At 40.3% G+C, this 13,953-nt stretch overlaps 2 protein-coding genes across 7 annotated transcripts in view; one reads left to right on the forward strand and one right to left on the reverse strand.

Moving 5' to 3' along the window:
* Nucleotides 1-1,113: 1,113 nt before the first annotated feature.
* On the reverse strand, nucleotides 1,114-3,779 carry FBXO48 (F-box protein 48). Of its 2 annotated transcripts, none has more exons than XM_048061017.2 (3): nucleotides 3,644-3,779; nucleotides 2,955-3,291; nucleotides 1,114-1,572 (listed from the first exon to the last, which is right to left on the reverse strand). In XM_048061017.2, the coding sequence occupies exons 2-3, from the start codon at nucleotides 3,255-3,257 to the stop codon at nucleotides 1,411-1,413; spliced, it is 465 nt and encodes a 154-aa protein (XP_047916974.1). In that variant the 5' UTR covers nucleotides 3,258-3,291; nucleotides 3,644-3,779; the 3' UTR covers nucleotides 1,114-1,410. The 2 variants fall into 2 exon arrangements, with proteins under 2 accessions (XP_047916974.1, XP_013050329.1); XM_013194875.3 differs by lacking the exon at nucleotides 3,644-3,779 and adding an exon at nucleotides 3,399-3,610.
* The window catches only part of APLF (aprataxin and PNKP like factor), a 44,441-nt gene continuing 34,264 nt past the window's right edge, over nucleotides 3,777-13,953 (forward strand). For 3 of the 5 annotated variants that reach the window (XM_066993393.1, XM_066993395.1, XM_066993394.1), the window contains exons 1-6: nucleotides 3,777-3,952; nucleotides 6,695-6,766; nucleotides 7,974-8,137; nucleotides 8,987-9,134; nucleotides 9,971-10,097; nucleotides 11,215-11,372. In XM_066993393.1, the coding sequence (XP_066849494.1) occupies nucleotides 3,860-3,952; nucleotides 6,695-6,766; nucleotides 7,974-8,137; nucleotides 8,987-9,134; nucleotides 9,971-10,097; nucleotides 11,215-11,372 (762 nt within the window). In that variant the 5' untranslated portion in view covers nucleotides 3,777-3,859. The remainder of the gene's footprint in view (nucleotides 3,953-6,694; nucleotides 6,767-7,973; nucleotides 8,138-8,986; nucleotides 9,135-9,970; nucleotides 10,098-11,214; nucleotides 11,373-13,953) is intronic. The other 2 variants (XM_066993396.1, XM_066993397.1) reach the window with 2 other exon arrangements.

Here is a 13,953-nt window from a genome sequence, read left to right on the forward strand (position 1 = left end):
GTTTTCACTAGATAGCCTGCAGTGGTGAAATAACCGTGAGAAAATAAATACACGGAAATTGTAAACGGTTTTGAACTGTTGGGTTGTCTAAGTACCACCATTAAAAAACAGTATTGGATTTTAACCCAGAGGACGATGGCGTTTATTTTTCCCTGAGCTAAACTGCTCTACTGCTCCATCTAGTGTTACTGGGCCCTACTAATGGAAGAGTTGGACCTTGCTTCAGCAATCCTTGCATCTAGTGTAAGTGCTGGATCTAGAGCTAGTGAACCTCGAGTTCTCAGCAGGACGCTTGTTTGTGTGTTACCAGAAAGTCTTTTGCAGAAGTCTGCAGTAGTAAATTTGAATTTTTTCATATTAACTAAGTTTCATGAGCATGATAAAATTTTCTATGTAAAATTGGTCCTAGATCGGTCACTGAATTTTATAGGAATACCTGAAACCAATATGGACTCTTCCACTGTTTCCTAGTTACTCTTCAGTGCAAAATGTAGGTAGGGAAAGGTGACATGACATTTAAACCAAATTGTAATAAACTGCTTTTGTAGTTTTTTTTATGTTAAGTAATGTGATAGGCATATCTTTTCCTAGCAGCAATTTTTAAAGCCAGTGGCAAAAATCAGTGCTGGTAAAGCAGAATCGGTGTGGTGGGAGATCCTAATGCAGAACAAGATAAGTTTCTGAATGTTTTAACTATGTGAGATACCCTGACTACAAACAAAGTTGACTTACTATGTTTGAAGTCATAATTTTTTTTTATTCCCTATCACATTGTTATATAAGCGAAAAAAATGCATAGCTAATGACAGCAAGGCTGTTCATTAAGTGGCTGCTTCAGTCCTACCTGTTGCTTCAATCTTTGAGTCCTAATTCAGAAGTTCTACAGCTGGGTAATAGAAATGCAGTGCTGCGAAGCACCAATGCGTCAATGTGTGCAGGCTCAGAAAAGCTCTGTGAAGGCTCTGTCCCTTGATACAGACCCTGGGGATGTATCAGCTGAGGTGGCTGCCTACTCCTTTCCAATGTCTGGATTTGTCCTCCTCCCAGCCTTCCTTTATGGAATGCCATGTTGTGCTGCTGACATGATATACTGAGTGAAACACTTTTTTTAAAAAAAGTTTTTTTTTCCAAAAGAAGTGCAAACTGAAAGTACATTCAACATATTTTCAATAATACAGCAGAATATAAAACTAACAAACATAAAATTACGACTGAATAGTCTTATTTAGAATTTTACTTTTTGTATCAGTCCGTCTAATAAAGTGCAAATAAAAAGTATATCTCTCTTCTTCAGAGAAGTTTTCATCACATGCTTGCAAACAGAACTAATTTAAACACCAACATATTTACAGTTTGGCTGTCCATGAGTTGATGTAAGGTTCTTGAGTCGCAAGAAACTGCACTGGCTTCTCATCTCTCTAGTTCTGCTTCCAGGATTTCTCCCCACGTGTCAACATCCATCGGATACATGCTTTTCTCTGGCAAGTTGTTTTGTGAATGAATGTTACTGTATTTCCCACTCAGCCATTCTTGTTTTACTTTGCTTTTCCAGTAGTTTCTTAGTAATGTGATCTGATGGAAAAACAGACAGCAAAAATCTTGGAAGTAAACCAATTCAAGCTGCACTCAATATGAGTAAGTTTTACATTGGAAGAATAGTGCCAGCAAAAGGATTTGGAACATGTCTCTGGTACCTGGATGCTAAGCCCAGAAAGCTGTGCTGCTGCCAACAAGTAGACTTTGGTCTACTTCTATCTTTCTATCCTAAGTTAGGTAGAGAGTCACTTTTTGCCTCAATTCTTAGAGGGTGAAGATGATGGGGAAATGAAAACCCTAAACAAGAATTAATCTTCCTCCTTTCTCTTTAAAAGAAATGGCTTTCACTTTCTCTTCCTGTTTAGGTTGTTTATGACCTTTACCTCTTGCTTGGGCTATTAATGAAGGCTGGATTGGTTCTTCTACTCAGCCAGCCTTTTAGTGCAAGAAAATGCTAGCTCAGTGTATTTGTTGGAGGGGGATTTGTAATCGATGCAAAATAGAAAACCACAGGGGAGCCCTTTGGAAACTGTTGTGCAAGAGAGGAAAGATAGATACATTTGGAGGGCAACTGCTCCCTGCTCAAGACAGGGAGTGTTGAGAGTCCAGAATTTTTTTTTGCTCTTTTTCACAAATCCCCTGTTCCCCCACTTGAAAATGCCCCAGCTAAATTGAGGTGGGGATCACCCTTTAGCTAGCTCAGAGAAGTAGCCATTGCTTCCCTGATCTACTTCAGTTTGTAGGCTGGACTGAACAGTGACAGATCCTTCCAGTATGTTGAGCTCTTCTTGCTTCAGAGAAGCTGTAACTAGGAGCGCGTGTGTGTGGAGGAAGAATTCTAAACAAACTTCACCCAGCTCCTGCTAGCTCCTAGTTTCCTGTTTTCCTACCCTGGATTCTTTCTCCCGGTTGCACATTGCTCAAAATGTATTGAGGCAAAGCTATATGTAATGTATCTGCTTGTGAAGAATGATTTCCTGCAGACTTACTCTAATGAAATATAACTAGAGAATGTATACTGGCACACAGGCTATGTGCTTTTCTCTCCCTCTGCCCCTGTGTATTAGGATTTGGGCATTCTCCCATGTTAGGGCTACTCAGACTTTCTGATGGGATGAACAGACCCCAGTGTTGAGGTTATGCATACCTGCTGGGATGGGCAGCTTTGGGGCCTTGAGCAATAAACAGAATATGTTGAGTGGGCCAAGGGTGGTTCTGGGTAGCAAATAGGATAAAGGAAATGGGAAACTTATTTGTGTTTAACCAGGCTTCTAGTTGTTTGATTTCACTACTGAGCCACATTGGCGTTACAGGGGTTCCCCAAGCATCTTGGACAAATAAGAAATACTTATTTGTATGTCTCTATTATTAACCCCAGAGGCTTCTGAGTTGCCAGCACTGTCACTCATTAAATTTACCTTCCATGAGTATCCATTGCCTCGATCGCAATCAATCTCTCGCTGACAGACAGCTCTCACAGTCAAACAGTGATTTTTCCACAAACAGTCATTATTGTCAATAGCTTGATTCCAGCTCCTGCATGTCATCGCGGCGTTACACAGGCTGCAAATATCGAGCTCGCTGAATATCTGCAAGCTGACTTCGGGAGGCAGAAGGGCTACGAAGTCATCGGGACTTTCCCTTTTCCTCTTGTCAGGAGGAAGGCTGGCTGGCTCCCCACAAGGTAACGGCTGCTTGTTCCTCTTGGGCGTTTTCTGCATGCTTTTGACCTCTCGCCAAATCCAGCGGGTATGTCTGATAAGGAAAGCATAACAATGAACGAGCGGCCGCTGTGGAATGACCAATACTGCCCTGATGCCACAACAAACGCCACCAGCCCCCCCTGCGGGCCGCCTCGTCACCCTTCCAGCAGCCGCAGCGGGCAGGCAGGGGACCGGCCGGCCGCCCCGGCACGTTCCGGCCCATTTTGGCGATGGCGTCACGCTGGGGAGGCTTTCCGAGGGCAAACCGCCCGGCTGCTGCCGGTTTTTGCGGCCCTTCTTTGCCCCTCCTGCCCGCGGCGGCGCTGAGGGGCCGGTAACGCCCGCTGCCGACCGTTGGCTCCCCTCTGCCCGCGCGCCGCGGCTCCCCGGTTGTGTTTAAATACCTCCACCATCAGCCCCTTGCCGGTGCCCTCGCCAGGCGCTGCGCGCATGCGCGCGGCGCTTTACCCCCCCCCCCCGCGATGCATGCTGGGGATCGTAGTTCTCCCGCCGGCGGTGGGCGGAGCTCTGTGTGTGTCGAGGGGGGTGAAGCGCCAATATGGCGGCGCTCGGCCGTGGGGCGGGGCGGGGCGCGGCGCGCTGAGGGAGCGGCGCCTGCCATGGCGGGGGTGAGGCTGGCGCCGGCGGATGGGGGCTGCCCCGTGCCGCTGCCGCCCGGGGAGACGCTGCTGGGACGCGGTCCCTTGTTGGGAGTAAGTGAGGGGGCGAGGGAGGCTGAGGTGAAGGGAGAAGGGGGCAGCCCCGAGCGGGCGCAGCCTTCCACCGCTTGGGGTTGTTGTTGGGGGGCCGAGGCGAAGTGCTCTCCGTGCTGGTAGCAGCGCCCTTGGTTCGTACCTGAGGGGAAATGTTACTGCTGGGTGCTGCTGCTCTCCACGGGTGTGCTAAAAAGGACCCCCCCGGTCATCGTTTGGGGTATGGGGTAGGGAAACCCGAGGGTAGATCCCTCGGTTGTACATGGGAGTGAGGGGTGAGGTTGTCAGAGAGAAGGGCTCACTTGGGATGCTGAATATTAGGGAATTGAGGTGCTGGGATAACTTCTCAAGCTTTCTGTGGAGAGTCACTGTAGAATCAATAAAGCCACAGAGTCGCTTCTGCATCCCTAGGGGCTTCTCGTGGGCAGGTGCCTTGTAAATCTGTAAAGTGGGGTATTGCCACTCAGGTCCGGGTGCACTGCCCTAAATATCACACCTGTTACATCAAAATACCAAACTATGAGATTCTGGGTCTGTTCTCAGCCGGTCTGCTTCTCAAGTGCTTTCACTTTGTTTTCTGTGTAGTTGATGTTTAGAAAACTTGATTCAGGTTTTCACAAGCACCTTAAAAAGAAGAAAAATGTCTCTGCTTATTTCTAGCACAGTAGGGTAAGAAAAGGTCTTTGCAGCCTTCAGTAGTTTCTGTCATGGCAGTGGCATTATGTTTGATAGTTATGAGAGGATTTCAGCGCTATTTACATAACATAATTTGGTAATGTAAATTAATTAAGTAAAATCCTTTTAAAATCTGTTGCAGTTTATAGCCTTTTCTAAACAGAAGCTCCAAACCGCTGTACTGTTTCAGTGCTTTTTGGAGCATGAGTGTGACTGACTGTGGTGGACGCTCTTGCTGCTGTATAAGCAGCCTTGGCCTTTGCCAGGTCACAAAACCAACAGCTCCCCATGCTGTGTATGATGGAGATGTAATACTTCTGTGTGTTAGCGCTGACAAACAAAAGTACGTGGCTATTGCAGACTTAATATGTAGTACATCTTCTCCATATTCTGCCTGGAGGCAAAAGTGAAAGACTGCAGAGTAAGCAGATAACTCAGATGAGGACTTCAGGTCTTGTGAGATGTGCTTTTTCTTCCCTGGACAGAGATTTTTTTGATGCTGGTAGCCAAGCTGGCATCCCGCAGCATGTACTTGTGACTAGCTAAAGTTTGTATATGTAAGGATTGTTAAAAATGTTGGGTCAAATGCTCTAAGAGAATAAATACATGGGTAGTTGCAATATAGCCATTTTTGTGCTGCCTGATCTGTCAGATCCATAGCAAAATGATTATCTCTTGCGATGGCAGTTTGCTCTTTGGAACCTTATTTCCTTATTCAAAATGTGGCCAAGTATTACATTTTTGTGAATGAACCAGTGGTAAAATTACTGTGGTTGTTTTTGGGTCTGTAGTTTTAGCTGACTATTTTAAGTTGGTAGACTTTCTGGAAGTGGAGAATAACAAGAATTTCAGTTAAAAGCTACTGGTTCACTCCTCACATTTGAAGAACCAAGAGGTAACTGTTACTGAATGCTAATGCTTCTAAAGCATACTTTAAAGTTATTTAAACATCAGGCAAAACTTTTATGTGGCATAAATATATGTAGGTACAGGGTGTTCAACATGGGTCTGCATGGTCTAATAGGTAAAACTATTTGTATATGTAATCATCATGCTCCGGGCTATTAAGTTACAGAATACAGAGATGTTGACTGTTTATTTTACATGTTTTTTATTTTGTTTATCCACTTGAATATCTGTTTGCCTGTTGTTTAAATGTGTTTGTTAGAGATTGTAGTCTGAAGAGTGATCGCCTTTTCCGAAGTTGTTAAGATTTTCTTTGGGCCGTAGACTCTTATTTCTCAAAATTAGGTGATAATTTCTTTAGAAATAACTTTTGCTTTTAAACAATTTCCAGAGAGAACGTGTGTTTGGATAGCCAAAAAGTGTAAGTTCAGAGGAGCACGAACTGGTACCACAGGTTTACACTTGCCGGTGCTTTGTTCAAGTGCACTGAGAGCTCCGTTGCCTGTGGAAAGGGTGGAGGGAGCAAACACGGAACTGAAATTTCCTGAGAGGCACCTGAAAGGATCTGTTTGGGGCAGAGTTTGACCTCTAGTGTTTCTCTTTATGATGAAATGAAAAGTTCAGCTAGGCAGCTTGTGCCTTCTGTGTAATGCAAAACGCTGTGAAAGGGAGAACGATGACTCTGAAGTGGTCCTATGGTGGAATAGAACAGTAATTAGTGCCCCCCCCGCCCCCCAAATTAAAGAAAAGAGAGTGCAGTTTCAGTGTTCTCTCAGTTGAAAAGCATTTCAAGTCTGGTACATCTGAACTGAAGCTTGTAAAACCAGCTTCAAGCACCTGAGTGAGTAAACGGTCTCACTTCAGAGGTGCACATTTGTTGCCTTTGGTGAGAACTTGCTAAGAAGTGCTGGATTCCTTAGGCTTCTGATTCCAAAAATTGAATCTTAATGTTGTTATCCAGCTTTTAGCAGAGAGTCAAATTTTGGGAAGCTGCACTGATATCACTGTTTTAAAACAGTCTGGAGCAATAGAGTATATAAAAAGTGAATCCTGTTAAAACTCTGCTCAATTAGATCTGGGAACTTGCTCATTTTGATGCAAAAGGAATTTATATTGACTTTGAAGTACATGGTTCTCACAGCAGTTGTCTCTGCTTTTCAGATTACAGATAAGCGAGTATCCCGAAAACATGCCATATTGGAAGTGGTGGATGGCCAGGTTCGCATCAAACCGGTAACTTAAATCTCTCTGATTATGCGTATAGAGCCAACCTATAATTATACAATTTTAGATTTTCCTGTGATGTTATGCTTCATCTGAGAATAGCACTCAGTTCACCTTGCTCTCTTTTCGTAGTCCTTGTTTTCCCATTACTGCGTAATTCTGTCTGTAGGTAACGTTACTAACTTTCTCTTGCAGAAGAGTTGTTGGGTGAATTAAAAGAAAACAAAACACTGCAGAGGTTTGATCATTACTATGTAGTCCTGTTTACAATTTTGAGACAGGGATCCATTCTCTATACTGACTGCCTCTCTCTTCTTCAGAAATCTCTCTGAATTTACAGCTTTTGCGTCTTGATCAAAGCATGTCCTTTTTGCAAATAAACTCAGTTGTAATAAACCTAATCAAGCCGCCTTCTTTTTAAAAAATTGAAATGTTGGTACAATAGTTGACTTGTCAAATCTTTATATAGTTGCAGTTGATTCGGATGTTGTGCATAGGCTATACTGAGGTATGAGATATGATTGTGGTAGTTTCTGTTTTTTATAGATTAATGACTGTTTTGGTCACCAGTGCTGGGAGGGCTGAATCGAGCTGCTTTGGTATCACAAACCTGTTATTTGTGCTGTGGTTGGTGGTTCTCAGATTTGGGCATCACTTCGGTCCATGGCTTTTTCTCTGTGACTGCCTCATAGGATTTGAATGCAAATGGCAGTTCATATCCTTGTTCTCTAATCCATATAATGGTAGCCCTGCGAACTTGACCTGTGGCCCTCTCCTCTAGGGGAAACCTGCCAGGAGCTTGCTTACCTGTGGTGCAGGTAAACTTGAAAAGTAATAGGCAAAACACCAGTTCATGCAATCTTTTTTTTTTTTTTTTGTGGTGTTGTGCTCATCAGCTTGGATTGAAACTTTAGGGATCAATTGTAGATATTTAAAAACAAACCAAAAAAAAAAAAAAGCAGAACTATTTGAACTAGTTAGTGGTAACTCGTGTATCTGCCTTTTTTTGTCTTTAACGTTTCAACATTGCAGCATTGCTGTAGCTATTACTGTGGTATAAGGGCTTTGTTGTATATGACAGAACTGTGGGAGGGAGTTATAGAAACATAATGTACATGCTTTTTGTATTTTTGTATATTGTATATATGCTAAACATATGTACATGCTTTTTTAATCTTAAAAAAAAAAAATGCTGATTGTTCTTTCTATCTCACAGATTCATGTAAATCCATGCTTTTATCAGTCTCCTGAGAATGGTCGTCTTCTGCCGTTGGAAGCACATGAATGGCACTCATTGAAATTTGGTGATAGCTTTTCCCTACTGGTTGACAAATATATTTTCAAGGTCATTTCTGCTCATCCTGTGGAGAGCACAGTAAGGTATCAATACCTGCAAAAAATGACGCTGTTCTCACTAACGGCTTTTTCTTACCGTTAAGTAAAATCTTTCTCACTTAAGGTCTGAATAGGTATGCCCACAAACCATGAAGTCTAGGAGGTGAATTGACAAATGGTCTCAGTGCTAGAAATGTGGGGTTTTGGATTTGTTTTTAGTGTCCCTCCACTCAGTAAATTCTTTGAAGTGTTAAATTTGAGGATGAGTTGAACTTCTCTTGAAATGAAATATAATGGTTTTGAGTAATGCAAATGTTGCTTAACTTTAGCACACAGCAAACCGTTTTTTTCTAATATATGACCAATGGCAAATGTCTTAAATGCAGCATGAAATTGATCAAAGAATTTGAGTCGTTACGTCTGTAAAGTCAAATAACATTTTTGAATTCAAAGATGAAAGTGAGAAGTAAATGGAGGTAATTCGTACAAAAAAATCTGTGTTTCTTATTTCGTAAGAAGCACATAGCAATTCGTATTTAGGAGGGAGCTAATATAAGCAATTAAACTGATTTATAGTAAAAACAAATTCTAAGCTGTAACTTCAACTTCATCAAAGTTTTATCATGGCATTGACTATTACAAATTAGATACTCGGTCAACAGAAACACTACAGTAAGGATCAGCAATGATTGGAAAATTGTTCATTCAAAGTTCTTTCAATGGAAGTTAAACAAGAAGGTATCTTGATTTCCTTTGTTAGTTGATGCAAGAGTATGTTAGATTCTATTTAGAAGTGTATTCATGGTAAAAGTTCAGATCAGCCTCTGTTCAGGTTAAAAGTACGTGTTCATATTTATGATGAGTTTGTTCAACAAAATTACTTTGTTTTCTCAGAAACAATCCAGAGGTTGCAGAAGCAGCAGCAAGTGTTCATCCTGTTGAGATGTCCTGTAGTCTGTCATTAGTAGAGCCGTCGTGTTCCACCTCTGAGATGCAGGGAATTGCAAAAATAAGACAAAATGACTCTAATTCTATGCTTCTGGTGGGTCTTTAATTTTTTAAATATTTGCAAGCATGTGTTGAAAACGAAGCAAAGGTGTTTTCTAAATTCTTTTTCCTGAAAAGTGAATAAATTTCTATTGTGTATTTCTGTTTATGATGATTATGTTACGGCATTTTGTTCTCTGAAATACACAAAAATCATGTAGCTATTTCTACATGAAGATTTTGGCATAACAATATTAGAGCTGAACATAGTACTGCAAAACAGTCTTAAATTCTGGTCTGTGTATCAATAACTGCTCGCAAGTATGTTTGAAGGCCCAGGGTAACAAATGGCTCTTCTTCCAGCCAGGGTAAAAGACTCTGAAATTTATATCTGGAGATACTATAGTTAGACTGTAGATGCCTTGTACGGGCTGTGAGTGTACTAGCAGCCTGTTTCATTTGAATCATATATCTGTGATGGAGTGGTGGTGTCAAAATCCTAACAAATGCACAAGTAAACAGCCCTTCTGTTTTTCCCTGGCAGCCAGCATTTCGTCCAGCAAAATAGTGTTTTCAAAGCTAGCATTGTCTGTTGGTTTTATTGTTACTGAGTAAAAATGGCCTGCAGAAAGTCTGATAATCCCTCTGGCTCCGTACAGTATTCTTTTTCTTAAAGCTTCTGTTGTATATCCATCATCACTGTGCTAAAATAGGGATACGTTGGGCAACATCATTGTACAGTAGATAACAAGTAAGTCCAATAAATGTCAGCCCTTACTGTAGTAATCCAGGCTGTGTGTGAAGGACATAATCACGCACAAACTTGTGTTCTAGTTTTTATCTCCTCTTTTGTACCTAGTAAAAGGAACTAAACAGTAAATAATGTTTCAGGTTCCTCCTTGTGATGATGATGAAAATGAACAGTCAAAATCTATTCAAAGGAAGAGGGTGCTTCCGTCTTGGATGCTGGAAAGTGACCTCCTGGTTGAGAGGATTTCTAAGCCTGCAGTGAAAGGAGGTAGGTTTGCATGCCACTACACATTGATGCGCTTTGATCTCATTTTCTTAAATGATAATTGTGGTGGTAGAAAATACTAATTCATTACTTTATTTTTCCATGTTCTGTGCCTGGCAAGAGACAGAGACTTCAGAAACTTAATTCTGTTGTCCATATGATTAATGACAGAGGAGATGTAACAGGGCTCTTTCTGATTGTTGTTGTGTTTTTTTTTTTTTTTCCCCCTGGTAGTGTTTTTTTAATTATTATTATTATTTTTTGTTGTGTTTTTTTGTCTGTGCCAGGTAGTAGTACTCTTTCTGGACACCTGACAATGCGGTGTCCTGGTGGAGTCCTTTTCTATAAAATGTTTATGTTTTGCAAAGGGTGTAAATTCTACACAGTTTCTGTACTGTTAATTCCTGGCCTTTTCCACATACAAGTAACCAATTTATTCCATTGTAGTTTAGGTTCTCCTAATATCAGTTTCTTCTTTCTGAACGCGTTTTGCAGCAGATGGAAACGTAACAAAAATGGTATCATGGCCCTAGCTTTTTCCTGGCTGTATACGCAGAAGATACTTCAGCACAGAGACCTCCTTGTTTTCTAGGATATGAAGCGTTCCAAAGAGAGACACAACATTCACTTTCTCTGTCAGTTACTGGTTGATGAAATAATAAAGTATGATGTGATTCTCTAGGCAAGTAGGCATACCTTGATTCTACTATGTCATAATTAATTTGCTTGTATAAGCTGGTAATCTGAAGTGATATTTATATGAAAGGTCAGTAGTAAAAAGTCCTAGGGTATTTTGTTTACCATTTACACAGCAGGAGCTGATCAGGTTAATTGTCAGTCATACTGATACAGTTGGTCCAGAATATCCTTTGCCCCCTTTTTTCTCCAACAAGCTTTCTCTGAATTTTTTTCAATCTAAAAAGTAGTTTTTATTCCTGTAAGCAGAATTAAATTGGGAGTACAGGAAGTGGAAAAAATTGTGGAAGTTGCATGTGCAACTGCTGCTATTCCTCACACTTCTTGCCTGGTGTTCTACGCAGATATAAGTTTAGATTTCTACTGCAGTCAGGATTTCACTGTAGAAGTTGTGTTCCAAAAGTATTATTATTTTTTTTTTTAGGTACTAGAAAGATAAAATGCCAAGAAAGGAGAGAAAGCAATATGGAATCATTAAAATCAGATGTAAACATGCTGCAGAGAAAAAGATTAGCTTCTGAAATTGAAGAGAATTTGATAGATGAAGAGGAAAGGAGCTGTTTGTCCCCCCCTTCATCTGAGGTAACTTTTTGCTCACAGCAAAACCTGTATTTCAAAAATAAGAACCTAGTTGGCAATGTCATAGTGTAAGGTTGGGTTTGCAATGTTAATTATGTGTTCTGCTTGTGATTTGTTGTGTTTAACAGTTGTTTTTGAAATGCCAGTTCATTGGACAGCTCTGCTGCAAGGATTCTGGATGCCTTTGGAGACTTGGTAACAAGTGTTTTTCTGCGCTTCTTTCTTGGGACCTGGAATCTAGGTTGTGCATGTTCCATGGAAATCCCAGACTTTCTGCTTTACAGCAGGCGGCCTGAGGGGCATGGGCCAAATTACTGGTCTGCTAGCCATGCTAACTGGCTTGGAGTTTGGTTTGTTTTTATGGAGAACCCTTTTCAGCGGTAGGTGATAGTATGACACTGACGTAACGCAGTTGTGGACTTTTTCCCCAAAGTGGTGCCATTCTAACTGGTTAAGTTTTATGGCCAGAAAATTATGATACAAGCCTCATCAACTGCTAAATTTTGTAGAAAGGTGGCAGAATGTGTTTATGCTATTTCAACAGGAATCAAAAAAGGAAAGAAAGTTGTCTGAAATCCAGAATGGTCTGTGGTCATGAGCAAACAGACTTCAGTCCTACCGACTGGTTAATGAAGGCTGTATGTCTTCAAAGTAAAACTGCGTTTATGGACAGTTACATACTTACTGATAGTACACTGCTAATAATGAAAAGATGTTTGTCATTGATAATGATCCTCAAAACACCTTCTGGTGAGAACAAACTAAGGCTTTTACTGATTTTTAAGTGAACAACCTAGAGTTCCTAGCCTCTAGCTCTAGGATTGCCTTGATCTGTTATAGGATTTGATAGAATGCTATTCGTTTGTATGCTTTATCAGTTCTGACATGGACAAGTGGTGTGTTGTTGTTGTTATTATTATTATTATTTTAATCTTGAGGTTAATGAAATGATCTACTTGTGGAGAGTTTGAGCTTACCCGTCAAGGTAGTTTTAATATAACAGGATCTCTTAATCTGAAAAAGTGTTCTGAATGGTGAGCTTTGTTGGCGAGGAACATTTATACTAGCTGCAGTGCTGTTTTCTTTGTCAAATTGTAAGGTGAGTGACTATATAATTAATTGTTTTATTTAATAGGAGAAAATAAGTATGGCTTCATACTTAGAAACTGCAAAATTTCATAAATAGTTTTTATCTGAAGCATAGTGTAAGAAATTGCCTTCTGAGCTTTGTAGGAAAAATAATTATTACTTTTACTTGCACGAATAAGTCATAGAAAACTGAAACATTTAAATTTTATTATCAAAACCAAAATCACTCTTCTGCTGTCACATTTCAGCTGACTGAAGGAAATTTGCTGTAGGGCAAGAAGTGAAACGAATCCTAACACACAGTGCCAGCCATCCACAGATGGCAGTGCAGTCATAGACACGTTATAATGAGTGCAAGTAATGCTGTTTGTTTTTTCCATGATTACGAACAGTTTTTTAATGAGTCATTATAAGAACTCTGATAGTGTTGAATCATCTTCCTCTGTATGTCTAAGGAGAGTAAAGTATGTAGTAGTGAGAAGTCACTAGTGGGAGCAGCAAGTTAGAAAAAGCGTCGTTTTGCACCTGAAGGCTTACTTCCTAAATTGCAATTGTTTAAGCATTTAGTTTGGGAGCCTCATAAAAGTCATCTTTGTCCCTGAGTTGACTCACTAAATACACTGCAGTCAGGACCATTTGATATTAATGCTGAATTTGTACTTTCTTAATCACATTGCTGTTCATATATAATTGTCTTCAGTTGTGGTTTACATGTTGTCAGATTTGCATTGAAAGGGACAAGATCAAATAGAAAACTACCAGCTGACTTTCAGTCCCTGCCAAACACATCAGTGAAAACGAAGTATAAGTTTACTGGAGCTGGAACTTCAGAGAAGGAACTGTAGAGAGGATAAACCTTTGAATAGTTCCGTAGTGTATCAAAGTAGCTCAGCCTTCAATAGAGGTGTGCTTCCAGATAATGTCTTGGTTACTGGGACATTGTTTTTGTCTTGGTTATTTCTCCTCCTATTCTTTATTTGAAGCAAGTGTCTCTTACTTTCAGTGTTATATATACATATTTTTAATTTAAAATGCAGTATTTGTCAAAACTGTTATCTTTGCCCGACAAGCTTTTTTTATTATTTTGAAGTCATGAGCTGAAGTGTTGCAGATATCTTCGGGGAAGGATTAAGCTCAAGGTGTATATGTATTGGTTCCCATATATCTCTCATACACATTAAAAAAAATAATATTAATCTGTATATATATCTCCAGTATATTTTGGCACTTAATAATTAAAATTGATTCTCATACAGGAATGTTCTAGATTACTATATCCTCACATGTATAACCCACATTCATTTTTAAGGAACAGTACTTTTAATCTAGAGTTAAACTAAAATGCTTAGACTGTTTACAGGTTGAGGTGGTAAGAGAGGTGCTTATGCATGTTGTGAGGGAACCACAGCTGAGGATGGAAATTCTAGGATAAGTTTTTCTATATATTGTGTGTGTGATTTTTTAACCTAAACCTTCCATTTGGCAGCTGTGTGTA

Source organism: Anser cygnoides, chromosome 3, assembly GCF_040182565.1.
Source record: "Anser cygnoides isolate HZ-2024a breed goose chromosome 3, Taihu_goose_T2T_genome, whole genome shotgun sequence".
Classification (NCBI taxonomy): domain Eukaryota; kingdom Metazoa; phylum Chordata; class Aves; order Anseriformes; family Anatidae; genus Anser; species Anser cygnoides.

Excerpts from the sequence above, each read along its gene's own strand:
- FBXO48 (XM_048061017.2), bottom strand. The coding sequence starts at position 3,257 with ATGCAGAAAACGCCCAAGAGGAACAAGCAGCCGTTACCTTGTGGGGAG. Across the intron at positions 1,573-2,954 it reads GCAATGGATACTCATGGAAG|ATCACATTACTAAGAAACTA; the intron begins GTAAATTTAATG and ends TTTTTCCATCAG.